The following is a 15,180-nucleotide window of genomic DNA, read 5'->3' as shown; positions in this document are numbered from 1 at the left end:
TCATGTCTGTAGTGATACCCTTTTCCCCTTGGCCATTTATGTCTTTTTTTTTTTTATTCCTTGTTCAGTGTTGCTAGAGGTTTATCTGTTTTATTGTTTTTTTTTTTTTGAGAATCAATTTTTGGATGCATTGCTTTTTTCTATTGTTTTTCTGATGTTGGTGTTTCTTTTCAGTGTCATCAGTCTTTATTTCATTTTTCTTCTGTTTCTTTTGGGCTTAATTTTCTTTACTTTCCTAATTTTTTTTTAACTTATTTACTGTATAGTATAACATATAGATGTTTATTATACTTTTCAAAAATTACATTTTAGACTTCCTTTTTCCCCTTTTCTGAAGGCTGCTTCTCTTTAAAGGTTTAGTTCCATATTTCCTAACAGCAGTTACTTATGTCCCTTCTTTGGGATTTTTGTCACTTCAGTTAGCACTGTACTAATATTTGCTTAAGATGTTCTTTTAAATGGACTTTAAATCAATTCATCCTCCCTTATTTAAATTGAGGAACATTTTACGTGCAATGAAATTTACCCATTTAAGTTGTATAGTTTTGGTAGATATATGCAGTCATGTAACTACCAGCATGATCAAAGTTTTGACCATTTCCTTCTCTGTAGAAGATTCCCCTGTATCCCACTGCAGTGGGTCCCTCATCAGTTCAGAGAAGATAGTCCTTGCCCCCCTTAAAAAAAAACTTAGATTTGATATAATGGAGAGGCTGAAGGGAACTGCCTGAAAATGTAGTGCTGTGTTCCAGTAACCATGTTTCTTGATGGTAATTGAATAATGCTATAGCTTTCACAGTGTGACTGTGTGATTGGGAAAACCTGTGTTTGATGCTCCTTTTATCTACCTTGTCAATAGACAAGTAGAACATATGGAACAAAAATGAAGAATAGGGGGAACAAATGTTAAAATAAATTTAGTTTGAAATGCTAGTGATCAATGAAAGTGAGGGGTAAGGGGTATGGTATGTATAATCTTTTTTTTCTGTTTTCATTTTATTTCTTTTTCTGTTGTCTTTTTATTTCTTTTTCTGAATTGATGCAAGTGTTCTAAGAAATGATGAATATGCAACTATGTGATGATATTGTGAATTACTGATTATATATGTAGAATGGAATGATCATATGGTAATGTTTTTGTTCATTTGTTGTTAAATTTTTTTAAATTAATAAATAAATTAATTAAAAAAAAGCAAAAACTTAGATTTGTGCTAACCAGTAATATGTGAATTTGGGGTTTGAGGTATTTATTTTTTCCCTAATTTATATAAATGTAAATATATAATTTTTTTAAAAATCACACTTTGGTAAATTGGTTTAACTGAAGAAAATGTATACACAAAAGCTTGACTTCATGCTTGAAAGCTAAGAGAATTTTTTTTTCTTTTTTTAACATGGGCAGGCACCGGGAATCGAACCCGGGTCCTCTGGCATGACAGGAAAGCATTCTTGCCTGCTGAGCCACCGTGGCCCGCCCCTAAGAGAATTTTTTAAGTGACTCTGGTTCATTGGTTTTCAAATCTTAAGTCCCAAGGATTATTTTAGTATTTTCCTACTGCAGTTTCCATGTTTGAAGGTAAACAACTTCATAGTTAGTAAAATAAATAAACTTTATTAGCAAATTATTATCCCATTATTAATAACTGTGATCATCCATTATAATGGTATGTTTTTCAAATTGCAGATTATATCCTGTATTTGGGATGGCTAATCAATTGAGCAGGTCATGGTCAGCAATTAAAAAAATAGAATAAAATAGAAAATAAAATATATTTCAGGTAATAAAGGTAGAAATTGTGCCTGTGTTACCTTATACTGAGCTAATGTCATTGTAGCCAGAAGCAAAAGTAAGTGATTTTTTCATTAATTCATGCAGCTGTATTCCAAATAACTTAACATTTCTTACTAGCTTTTTTGAAAATTTGAGAATTGTTTCTTGACTTCCATTATTACTTCATCTTGTATTTTACTCTTGATTTTTCCCCCATCCCTTAAATTGTGAAACTTTAGATATTTTTTTGTTTTTAATTTAATTTTATTTGGATAATAAAATTTTAATATTACATGTTTAATATTACTTCTTCTGATAGTTACAAGGCATTTAATACCTCTTTCTGACTGAAAGTAATGAACATCATTTAGTATAAAAATGATTCCTGAAAAAATGCTCATAAAAGGATAGACAGTGGGGCTTTTTGTTTTAAAAAGTGAGCTCCCTTTTAAAGTGTAAGTTCTGTGACAGTTATACATACAATTCAGTTGTTCTTCTTAGGAAACGTGAAATTGCATTAAGCCATAGCATGCATCCATGTTAGCTATAATTGCAGCAAAAATATTGAATCCATTTCATTATACAGCAAAATCAACAATAGCTGAAATATAATTTTAAAATTTGCCATCTAATAATAGATAAAACTTTCTGAATTCTCATCAGTGACCATATATCAGTTTAGAAACTAGAAAATGTGTGAGAATAGACACACTGTGTAAATGCTTTGTTGCTTTTTATTGTGGTGGTGGTGGTTGTTTTTAATGTGTAATTGCTACAAGCCTCATTAAGGCTCAGGGACCCCAGCGTGGCCCAGACCATAGGAGTCCAACGCCGAAGACCATATTGACTATAACTCCCTGTTCTAGAAAAAAACACTGCATTGGCATCTAGAAACTTCCTCCAGCTAAGCCCACAACTTTGAGGAGGTGCCAAAGAGAATGTATATTATTGAGACTGTTCAGTGTTTACGACCTAAGTTAGCTTGCTTAAGGACCATAAGAAAGATAATGGAGAGGAAATAAATCCCGCACCAGGTGGCCTCCGAAGGAGTGGTAGGAAGTCTGTTGACTTTTTTGTCAATAAAGAGATCTCTTTCATAAAATTGTTTCTAGTAGGCCTCAAGTTTTTAGTCAGATCACTTTATTCAAGATTTAGATAAAGGAAAATGTATTAAAATATGTTTAAAGGTAGGAAAAGAAGTCTGCTGTAGCAGTACTGTTATAGCAGTCTCTGAGTATTGGAACTGCAGATGCACTGCTTTCAAATTATATGTTGTCTTTACTTAATAACTAACTCATAACTCTCACTGCACCAAAATTTGCATGGGCTTTGCTAGGTGGAATAATTGTTTAAAATCTGAAGTATACATTTAATTAAGGCCATGGTAACCTCAGTTATGGGTAAGGATAACCTTACGATCATCTAGTTAAGGTTATTGTAGAGTAGAAATTTTAGCTCTAGGGAGAGTCTTCTGGTAACTTTTATTCTAGGTGAAAACATTAATCAAGGATGATTTTTAAAATTAGATCTTCATTCTAATTTAATTTTTGAGTGCAGAGCTTTTTCAGAATGTCAATTGTTTTATTTAGTTATTTAATAAAATTGAAAAGCAGTATTGCTTCTGGTTAAAAGTGCTAGTTCTAGAGTTATAACAGATTTTGTTTTAAATTCCGGCTCTAAACTGTACTAACAGTATGGCTCTGAGTAGTCAAAGAAGGTTGCAAAGGGATTAGTTAGCATAATGCTTGGAATATAGGAAGCAAATCAGGGTATGTTAGTAATTATTAAGGATTATAAATCTTATTGAGCACTTTCTGTGTCAGATCTGTGCTAGGTGCTAGAGCTACAGAACTGATATGATATTCTTCCCAGAAACCTGGCACAGAATATTGTTATTTTCCCTCAATATCATTAAACAGTTGTCTTCTATATATTGAGTAATAGTAGTCTTCATACAGCTTAATTCTTCATTCACTTAGCTTTGTATCTGGCTGTTGTTCTGCCGTTGTTTATTAACATTTCTCATACTGCTATTATAGGAGGTACTGGCGATATGATATGTAAATAAGAAAGTAGTTGCCTTCAAGAACTGTATAGTATGAAGATTTTTTGTTTTAATTTATAATTAATAAATAAAATTTTTCTTAGCACATTTCTTGATTTTGAGACTTACTGGGCAACTGAATAACATTTCAATAGTCTAGATTATCCAGTGAATGCAAAAAACACATGAGGGTGTACAGCATTGTGCATTGGAGTGATATATTCACTGTAAATGTACCCAAATTCAATTGTAATTGCTACTTACCCTACTACCCACCCGACCTCTCTGTTCACCTCCCCAAAGAGAGTAGGAGCAAGAACAACACTCAGTGTGTGTCTACTCTAGAGGGAGAAATGTGAATCTGTATTCCCTCCTCCCTTTCACATGTAAGTATTTTATTACATGATTTCTAGTGCTTAAAAATAGGTACTATTAATGCAGAGTAGTATCTAAATGTAAACCAACTACTTCTATTTTTTTTTTTTTAACTTTTCATACATTTTTTATTCCCCCGAGGGGGGGTGCACCGTTCCTGGAAGTACTGCAATACCAGGTCGATGCGTGGAGTGGACGGAGCAAACTCCTATTCCATCTCCTAATTCCAAAAATCCATTTAATATATTGTCCTTGGATAGAGGACGTATCAGATATTAAACTGATAAGAACAGATACTACACTTGATCTTAGCCAAAAGGCCGAGAAGCAATAACTACTTCTATTTTTAACTGAAAAATTCATTCCAATCCTATAGAAAAAAATTAGCTGTGTTGTATAGAGAGACTTTGTTGATATTCATTGTGACTTGCCTTCCTAAGGGATTTTCAAGGATAATATGAAATCCATGATTTGGGCTGACTGTAAACCTTTGGTGCCATAAACTAAGTTAAAATTGGTGGTAGTCCGAATTCCTACCTTTGAGAGGCTTATGATTTGATTGGGGAGAATATGTGTACTAGAAACAACAATGTAAAACAGTTCGCAGTAAAGGAAATGAGGAATCATGAGCCTAAGTGGTAGTTGCATACTGTAGTGGCCCCAGTTTCAAATGGCTGGTTCCATTGTCCCCAGAAAAAGTTACTTTTATCAGTGGCTGGTCCAGATTTTTGGTTCAGAGCAAATGGTGTTGTTTTCAGTAGAGGGGATGTAAAAGAAGGAAAATGGTTTTATCCATAAAGGTTTTTTAGGAGTATGGAATCTTGATTGACTGGACAGCCAGAGATGGATAAAGCCGGAATGGGGGAAAGGTGGGGGGGGGGACAGTGGGGGAAGTGTTAGAAACATGGAGGTGTGAATGATCAGGCAAAGATGGTAGGGGCCGCACTGGAGCCTTGCAGGAGATGAGGATGAGAAGGAATATAATATGGGGTTAAGATAAATATCTTGGCTGTTATCTGTTCATCCTCCAACTCATAATCATTAACTGTGAGCACCAAGGCTCTTTTAAATTGTTCTCTAACTCATCTCCCGGATGCATTGAAATTATGAATTTTATTGCAAACTTTTGAACAAGTGATTTTTCTATTTCATTTAAAAAATAAGGTTGGATGTGACCAGATGATTATGTTGTAATCCCTTGTGGAAAATAGTGTGACATAGCAGAAATAGCCTGGAAATAGGAAACAGGAAACCAGAGTTCTGGCACCCCGCTGTTGTTTATTAGCTGCATGACTTTAGGGAAGTCACTGAAGTTTCTCCTCTAAAATGTCAGAGTATGATCAAGGATTTTATGTTATATATTTTTTTCTTTTTAATGAAACTTTATAAGTAAAACTAGTACTCTCTTATGAGAAACAGAGCTGATCTGCTTAATGGGGGATAGGCGGGGGATGGCTAGAAGGCCCAGTTGCCTACCTAGCCCTATTTCCCCAAAATTCTGCCTGAAGAGAACAGTGCTGGAAAATCCCTAAAGTACCTTCTAGACTTTGATATTTTCTGATTCTTACATTGATAAAGTGAGTAATAAGTTGAGTAAAATTTCTTTTAAAAATGTGTTTGAAGAGCTAATCAGTACTAAATGTAATATACACTTATTGCACACTCTGTATAAGATATTAGCAAGTACAATAGGTGATATGAAGAGAAAAGGACATAGATACAGGTCCTCCTGCCTTTTACAGGTAGACTTGAAGAGTAAGAGGGAAACAAAAGTGAGAGCTTCTGTAACTTTTTGTATTTCATAGAGATTCAAGGCAACCAGATTTTCTCCGCCAGAACCACTATACAGATTAAGGAAGAGATGAAAGTGAGTGTGTGTGTTAATTCTGCAGGGATTTTTTTTTTTTAATTTATTTCATTTAATTTTTGAATGGGAGGTAGATATACACGTGGTACAAAATTCAAGGAGAATGAAAGGAATGAAGTGTTCTCCCTCTGAACCCTGTTCCATCTTCCCAGTTCCCTTCTCCTGAGCCAGTTCCTATTACCCCTTGTGTAATTTTTCAGAGATAAGCTCTGTTTATAGAAGCATTTGCTTATATACAGTTCTGTTAGTATCCTATGGCTGTTTTAACAAACTGGCGCCAACTGGGTGGCCTAAAACACAGAAATTTGTTCTCTCATTGTTCTGGAGGCAAGAAGTCTGAATAAGTATCACTGGACTAAATTCCAGATTTCTGCAGGGTTCTCCTCCTGAAACTCAAAGAGGAGATGCTTTCCTTGCCTCTTCCAGCTTCTGGTAGTTGCCAGCATTCCTTGACTTATGGCTGTATCACCTCAATATTCAAATCTTGAGATTTCTCTCTGTTTCATCTTCACATGGTCTTTTTCTCTGGTACATGGTGTCAAATCTCCTTTTGCCTCTCTTTTATGAGAATACTTGTGGTTGCACTTAGGACCCACACACAGTCTATCCCCCTTTCCCCCCAGAATTCTTGAGTTAATAACATCAGTGATAACTTTCCATAGGAGGTAACATCCATAGGTTGCAATGATTAGGACTTGAATATCTGTTGGGGGCCATTTTTTCAGCCTAGCACAATGTGTTAAACAAATACCGGTACATACCTTTCTGATCTTGTTTCTAATACTGAAAAACTGGAATAACCTAAGAGTCCATTAATCCAAGACTTATTAAATGAACCGTGGTACATCATTGAATGGAAATAGGTGTAATTGCTGTGTTCAGCTTCATTGCTGAAGAATGAAGTATATATACTGACATACAGCCATATTCACTGTAAAGTAGAAAAAAGCAAGTTGCAGAGGTGCATGTAAGTAAGATTAAAATTTGGAAGTATATATGTCAAACATAAAAGTACCTTTGGCTGGAAAGTGAGAACGAAGGACTTTTACTTCTTCATGTTACATTTTGCATTTTTGGATGTTTTATACTCAAGCATGTATGCTGTAATCTGTTTATTTTATAATTCAGAAGAAAATTGGATTGCATTTACTTTTTCTGGATGAATGATTATGCAAAAGTAGTCATTATTAAAATGTAACTGTTTTTGGTTTGCTCCTTAGATAACAGACCCCACATTAGCCGAAATGGGAAAAAATTTGAAGGAAGCGATGAAGATGCTAGAAGACAGTCAAAGGTGAGCCTGTGAAACCAAAGCAACCCTGGTCAATATGTTCAACCTGTTGTGAAACTTGTAGCACGGGTTTTCTTCTGTCAAAGACATCTCTTGGTTTCAGAGTATCATACTTAGCTTTGGTCTACATTAACATTATTTGTCTCAGGTAGAAGGTACTTTATGTTTATTGTAAAAGTATTTTGAAATTGAGAGGGAGGATTTATAAGTTTTAGTTCTATTGAGAGTTTCATTTTGAATCTATTAATGTCAGTTTGAATCTATTAATATTTCTTAACTACATATTCAGGTTGTGTAGAGCATCAGCTAACCAATAAATGGGTTGACGTATTATCTCTTTCATGTTGTTTTCTTTTCTTTGAGACTTAAAGTATACCCAAAACTGGGGCTGCATTTAAAATGTTCTAAATTCAAAATCCTGTGTTTTGAATGGTCATGTTTGCAAGCTGAAATGTTAGAAATGTGGTATTGTAAAGCAAGTAAAGTTTTTTATTTCCTTTAAATTAGAAGAACAGAGGAGGAAAATAAAAAGATGCCCACATCAGGGGACATTCCAGGGCCACTCCAGGGCAGGTAGGTATCAGTGAAGATAAGTAACTTTAGTTAGGTTATAAAAATCTTTTTAAGCCAAGATTGTATCATCAATTGATTTACAGTTTTAGTTTTAATGTGCACAAGCAAATTTAAATAGGGTTATGTGCAGTATGATATTGGAAAACTGTGATGCCATTGGTTGTTTGGTGATGATGCTGAGCCTCCCCCTGCCTCCCCTGTCCCTGGACTGAATTTGATAAAACCTCATGACTCAAAAGTGATGCATGATTACTGAAGTATCATACTTGTTCATCCTTGAAACCTATCATCTATTTGGTAGACTGAATTTTATTGTGAGAGATATTTTAATTTGATAAGATTTTTCATTTTTATAATACAGTAAATGAAAGGAAAATGTCAACTTGAATAATTTTATTGGAAGACTGATTTATTTTTTTATCAACTAAAGGGAATCTTTCAAGTCTTTTTGGTTTGAACTAGCAGGGAAAAGATCAGGGAAATAAGTAAGTAGCTGACTACAAATCTCACAGGATGTGAAATTAGTCTGGAATTAAAGCCCAGCCCAGCTCATTTTTTTTTCTTTTATGACCAGGAAGCTGCATGTAACTAAATAATACGGTGCCTTTAAATTGTCCCTTGACCTGACTATAAATATGTACAATGTTGCAAAGGAAATGTACTTGGAGGAAGAATCACAACCTGTCAACACATGCCACATCTCACACCAAGTTACTGATATTTGAGTAGAACCACACCTATTTGCAACATACATAGTGCTGATTTGAACCCTTTAGGTATAAAGTGCTTCTTACAGAATAGAAACCAAATGCTATAACATGCCTCATCCCAGCCCTACAGTTAGAATGGATAAATGGGTTAGAGATTTGTTTATTCTTATTTCCACTGAAGTTTCCCTAAAAAAAAAAAAAAAAAAAATACTACCAAGAACATCTGTAATTCTCAAAATGGTAATTATTAAAGACACTGGCAGGAAGTATTTACAGTTAATGATACTAATCACCAACATTTACTGAGCCCACTGATATGCCAGGGATGACATTAAATGCTTTATATGTACTGCCTGATTGCATCCTTACTGCCATGTAATGTAGGGACTTTGTGGGTTTGAAGGCCTAAGTACCCAAATCTGCCTCAAGGGCAGATTGTCCTAATTTCTACAGTGTCCTAAAGACCAGGGTCACTCTTAACTTGTGGATCAGCACCTTGTGGAGGATGGGTTTTGGAATACTGTTTGGACAATTCTGCTTCATTGAAAGAGAACTTATTAGCCAGATTCTTAATTATGTGTTACAAGTTGCCTTCACATTGCATGTATATTATTCGTAGTTTTCTCAGGAGAGTTTTCATCTTGTATAATGAGCATTTAGTAACGTATTTTGAATAGAAGTATATCTGTTTATACTTTAAGTGGATCTCAAGTTACCCAGCTTGAGGGGTAGAGAGAAGTAATAATGCTTGCATTACATGTTTAAGGCCGTTAATCCAAATAGGTAAGATTCTTATATGGAGGGAAACTAGTTATACCAATGGCATTGGAGTATTCTTACTGCTTCAGTGACTTTCCAGCATCCTATAGGGATTTGTGGCTCTTATAACATGCTTATTAAATACTCTCTGTCTTATACCCCAAGATTCAAATTAACAGGTATAGAAATATTGCTAAAGCAACATTGGTGAAACTTAAAAAATTCAAACTCCTATTTAAGTAGAAGATTTAATTTATCACATGTAAGGGTTTTTTTTTTTATTTTTTGGCATGGGCAGGCCTGGGAATTGAACCTGGGTCTCCAACATGAACACATAAGATTACATTAAGAATGCATTTCATAATTTCAGGTTTGTTTTTAAAAGTTGCATACTGTGTCTTGGTATATATTCTATCTCTTGGAGCTACTCCCATTTTAAAAAACTTTATCAAAGCTAGTTTGGATGAGAGAAATAGTGGGAGAGTTGTGGGAGAGGTGTGTTATTTCCAGCAGCCCATCAAATGTTTTTATTCTGCAGTGGACAGGATATGGTGAGCATCCTCCAGCTAGTTCAAAATCTCATGCATGGAGATGAAGATGAGGAGCCCCAGAGTTGCCGGTAATGGAGAATGGTAGCAGCTTCTCTTCGAAAGTATATGTTCTTGATTTGCAAGAGTAATTTTAGTCTTACAAGTTGTTCAAATAATAAGCTGTGTTTCATTGAGTTACATAAGTATTAAAATTTTTTTTCTGAGAGCCATTTATGTATTTTAGATAAGATATTTTGTAAAAGGAAGGTACTATATTTACTAAAACTAAATTCTGTATGTTTTATGATATTGTTGTCTTAGGGGCTGGCAAGAGACCAAAGAACAACTGCTGTGTGGTTTTCTGCTTCCTTTATAATTGCTAAGAATTGCTACATTTGAATTGGTTGAGTGGCAGTCCACATTATCTATGAATTATCTGTTGGTTTTGTTTATTCAATTTCATTTGCTCTTTAAATTTATTTGTTTTGATAAATAATACGTTCATTTTCCTAATTCAAAATTCACAAGATAAAGAAAGTTTAAATAGAATTTTCCAGGTCTTGTTCTCTTTTCTAGAGGTAGACATTGTTACCAGATCCTTGTGTATCCTTCCAGAGATATTTTATGCATATGCATACAAAAGCAAGACTATCTCTATCTACCCCTCCAGTTCATCGATACTCTGCACATTGTTCTGCAGTTGGCCTTTTTCTTATAGTTCATTGTCTGCCAGTACACGAGGAACTTTCTTCTCCTTTTTTTTAGAGCTGTTTGATTTTGTTTTGAGCAGATGAACCATGTTTTATTTACCTAGTCTTCTACTAAAGTTTTACTGTTGTAAATGTTGTTTGCAGCAAGTGACCATACATGCGTCATTTCTTGTAGAAGCAAGGATGTGTGTAGGATAAAGTCCTAGAAGTGGGATTGCTGGGTCAAATAGTACGTACATTTGTAATTTGGTAGATATTGCCAAATGTCCCTCCAAGGAGGTTGTGCCAGTTTAGAGTCTCAGCAATATAGGAGAGTACTTCTTTCCCCATACCTTGCCTGCAAGGGTGTTATCAGACTTAAGGATCCTTGCCAATCTGATAGGTGAGAAATGATATTGCAGCATAGTTGTTATCAGACTTAAGGATCCTTGCCAATCTGATAGGTGAGAAATGATATTGCAGCATAGTTGTAATTTATATTATTCTTAGTATGAACAAGGTTAAGCAACTTTGTTTTTTAAGACCCATTTATATTTTCTTTTCTATAAACTGTCTTTTGCTCGCTATTTTGTTTAGTTCTTTGTCTTTTTCATATTGTTTGCAGTTATCCTTTTTTAGGGATATTAATCTATCTGTTTTAATTGTGTAAAATAATACCTAATTCTCCTTGAATTTTCTATATTGTCATGACTAGCTAGTTAATACGGGGAATTAATCTTAATTTAGTGATTCTTACAAACAGTTTTGTATGCATTTTATCTCTGCTTTGTCATAATTCTTAATTCTTAAGACTGATCTTTACTTTTAAAGATGTTTTTAAAAGAGAATGAGTCAAAAACAGTTTGTATGTTTTTGTATTAATAAAAAGAGGGATACTTACCTCCTAGGACTTGAAGTTTAAAAATATTTTTCTCCCCAAACTATTAATATCTTGTATATACTAAATTTTCTAAATTTATCTGGCCATTAAGTGGATTTCAAGTCTGACAGAAATTTCTAGGGAGTACTGTGTCTTCAAGTTTAATTTCCTAGTAAACATGCCTTGATTCTGATTTTTTTTTTTTAATCTACTGAATTTTGATTAACAGAATCCAGAATATTGGAGAGCAAGGTCACATGGCTTTGTTGGGCCACAGTTTGGGAGCTTATATTTCAACTCTGGACAAAGAGAAACTGAGAAAACTTACAACAAGGATACTTTCGGATACTACCTTATGGCTATGCAGAATTTTCAGGTGAAGACATTATGAATTTTTAGTTTCAGGTGAAGACATTTATGAGTCAGGTATGGAGTATGAGAGATCTTTTCGCCCTGTTATACAACCTGAGTTCAAATCTGGTTCTCTCTTGGAAGAGTTACGTAACCATTCTGTGCCTGTTTCCTCATCAGTTAAATGAGGGTATAGTATTAGTGTTTATTACGTAGAATTTTTGCTCTATGAGCTGTTGAATTAAAATATTTAAAGAGCTTAGAACATAAGGACATAAGGTTTTAATGTCAGCAGTTATTTTGGATTCCTAGTTGGCACATGTTAAAAGAAGATAGAGTAATGATCTGAATTCAAATATATTTTTAATCAAATTATTAGCTTGTACATTAGTAGGTAGGAAATACTGTCGTAAGGAAGATGCAAATATATTACGAAATTGTAATTTGCTTTTACTGAGATAATGTTGACATTGACTGAGGAATTACATTTGTCAGATTCAGTAAAAGATAGAGGTTTATGTTTTATACTTATACTGTTACTTTTATGGAAAAAAGCATGTTTGCTAACACTGCAACATTTAACTTGGGAGACTCACTTGTTGGGGAAGAACTTGGCCTAGCAAGAGTATGATTATGCCTAGCTTTCTTACAAAGGAGAAATTTTCTTCTGGTCTAATAAAAATACACCCGTAAATGAAATTCTTCCTCTTTCTCTAGGAGATTGGGAAGAATAGAAAGTCCCAAATAAATAATAGTAATAGCAAAAGTTAGCCTGACAAATGTTCTTGACAATTTTGTTTATTTTGGATGTTTTAGGACTGAAAACTCTATTAAGAGCTGTGCCTGCATTACCTAGTGCTGGCCTTCTTATAGAATAGGCCAGAACCATGTGCTTAGGCCTCTGTGTACCTGGGCTGGAGGATTCTTATTCTCTGCTTGTCTTCATAGCTTCTCATTTTTATGGCATTGGGCATGGATGTTCTTGCTTCACTGCTTTCTAACCTCCGGCTATAATAAGTTGTCAGACATCTAAGATGAGGGTGTTTCATGTTCCTGTCCTCTTTGGCTGATCTAGTTGACAGTTTGTAGCTTGAGAAAAGAATTACTTCCATGATTATAATATTGGGTTATAAAATCTGAATTAACAGGAAGTAAGAACACATTGATGTGTGAGTATCTCTTACAGGTATGAAAATGGCTGTGCTTATTTCCATGAAGAAGAAAGAGAGGGACTTGCAAAGATCTGTAGGCTTGCCATTCATTCTCGCTATGACGACTTCGTAGTGGATGGATTTAATGTGTTATATAACAAAAAACCTGTTATATATCTTAGTGCTGCTGCTAGGCCTGGCCTGGGCCAATATCTTTGCAATCAGGTAATGTGGTTTAAGGTGGATATTTTTAAGAAGCAATGTTTTGTTCTGTCCTAACATTTTTTAAAGGTTAGACTCATTGTGCTAGCTGCTTTTTTTTTTTCTGGCAAAAAGAAAGAGGACTTTTTTTTAAAGCACTTTTGTCATTGTAAAAAATATAATTTGTATACTGATAAATTTATAAATAAAGAATATATGAAAGGTATAATTTTTTAAAATTGCACTGACAGCCACAGTCAACATTTGACTTCATTTCTTTCCAGACTTTAATTAAAGAGTACAGGTGTGTTTTTACATGCTCATACCTGGCTTCTTTTACTTACTGTTCTTATAGGAACTTTTCATGTTATAATATACTTTGTGAAAGTAAAATTTATTTGTAAAGTCTCCTTCGTGTTCCTTCACTGGAGTAAAGTGCTATCTCATTTTTTTTTACTTGCATTTCCCTAATGGCTACTGACTTACGTTTCCTGGATTGCTTATAATAAAGTACCATAGATGAGTACCAATTTTAAACCAATGTTAAAATTGGGTTGTCTTTTTGTTGTTAAGTTGTAGGAGTTCTTTTGTATATTGCAATATTAAGCCTGTACCAGATATTTGACCTTGCAGGTATTGTCTCCATTCTGTAGGTCATCTTTTCACTTTCTTGGTAGTGTCTGTGATGCACAAAAGTTTTTAATTTTGGTGAAATTGATTTTATCTATTTTTCCTTTTGTTGCTTGTACTTTTGATGTCATATCTAAGAAATCACTGCCAAATCCAAGGTCATGAAGGTTTCCCCTATGTTATCTTCTAACAATTTTATAGTTTTAGCTCTTATATTTAGTTTATTGATCCGTTATGAGTTAATTTTGGTGTATGGTTTGAGATCAGGGTCCAACTTCATTCTTTTGCATGTGGAAATCAGATTTTCCTAGCACCATTTATTGAAGAGACTATTCTTTCCCCATTGCATGTACCTTGTTCCCTTGGTTGGCCACAGATATGTGGGTCTATTTCTGGACTCTCAGTTCTGTTCCATTGGTCTGTATGTCTGTCTTTATGACAGTTCCACATTGTTTTGAATACTGTAGCTTTGTGGTAAGTTTTGAAATCAGCGAGTATGAGTCTTCCAACTTTGTATTTCTTTTTCAAAATTGTTTTGTCTATTTGGGACCCCTTGTAGTTCCTTATGAATTTGAGGACTGGCTTTTCCATTTCTGGAAATCAGGCTGCTGGACTTTGGATAGGGATTGCATTGAATCTGTAGATTGCTTTGGGTAGTATTGACATCTTAACAATATTAAGTCTTCCAATCCATAAACTCAGGATGTCTTTCTATTTAATTAGATCTACCGTAATTTCTTTCAGCAGTGTTTTGTAGTTTCACTATACATGTCTTCCACTTCCTGGGTTAAATTTATTCCTAGATATTTTATTCTTTTATATGTAATTGTAAATGGAATTGTTTTCTTGTATAGGAACACAGATGATGTTTGTATGTTAATCTTTTCCTGCGACTTTGCTGAATACATGAAGCAGTTCTAGTAGCTTTCTTGTGGATTCTTTGGGATTTTCAATATATGGGATCATGTCTTCTGAGAATAGTTTTACATTTCCCTTCCATTTTAAATGCCTTTAATTTCTTCTTCTTGCCTAATTTCTCTGGCCAGAATTTCTAGTATGATGTTGAATAACAGTGGTGACAATGGGTATTTTTGTCTTGTTCATGATCTTTAGGGAGAAAGCTTTCATTCTCTCACAATTGAGTATGATGTGAACTGTGAATTTTTTCATATATGCTGTTTACCATATTGGGGAAGTTCCTTTCTATTCCTAATTTTCTGAGTATTTTTATTATGAAAATGCCTTTTCTACATCAGTTGAGATTGGTCATATATTTTTCTTTGTCTTCTTTTGTTTTGGTATATTACATTAATTTTTGTATGTTGAACCGCCCTTGCATACCTGGGATAAATACCAGT

At 34.2% G+C, this 15,180-nt stretch overlaps 1 protein-coding gene and 1 non-coding gene across 5 annotated transcripts in view; one reads left to right on the top strand and one right to left on the bottom strand.

Annotated features, from left to right (window-relative positions):
- Nucleotides 1-15,180, top strand: part of PDXDC1 (pyridoxal dependent decarboxylase domain containing 1) — a 95,896-nt gene that overhangs the window by 12,272 nt on the left and 68,444 nt on the right. For 3 of the 4 annotated variants that reach the window (XM_077141644.1, XM_077141643.1, XM_077141642.1), the window contains exons 2-6: nucleotides 7,278-7,351; nucleotides 7,856-7,921; nucleotides 9,929-10,009; nucleotides 11,719-11,865; nucleotides 13,027-13,216. In XM_077141644.1, the coding sequence (XP_076997759.1) occupies nucleotides 7,278-7,351; nucleotides 7,856-7,921; nucleotides 9,929-10,009; nucleotides 11,719-11,865; nucleotides 13,027-13,216 (558 nt within the window). Of the gene's footprint in view, nucleotides 1-7,277; nucleotides 7,352-7,855; nucleotides 7,922-9,928; nucleotides 10,043-11,718; nucleotides 11,866-13,026; nucleotides 13,217-15,180 lie in introns of those variants that run through there. The other variant, XM_077141645.1, reaches the window with a different exon arrangement.
- Nucleotides 4,332-4,522, bottom strand: LOC143667858 (U2 spliceosomal RNA). Its single transcript, XR_013168168.1, has one exon. It is a non-coding gene; the product is annotated as a U2 spliceosomal RNA (small nuclear RNA).

Source organism: Tamandua tetradactyla, chromosome 23, assembly GCF_023851605.1.
Source record: "Tamandua tetradactyla isolate mTamTet1 chromosome 23, mTamTet1.pri, whole genome shotgun sequence".
Taxonomy (NCBI): Eukaryota; Metazoa; Chordata; class Mammalia; order Pilosa; family Myrmecophagidae; genus Tamandua; species Tamandua tetradactyla.
The sequence above is the reverse complement of the archived record's forward strand: the minus strand, read 5'-3'. Positions and strand labels throughout refer to the sequence as shown.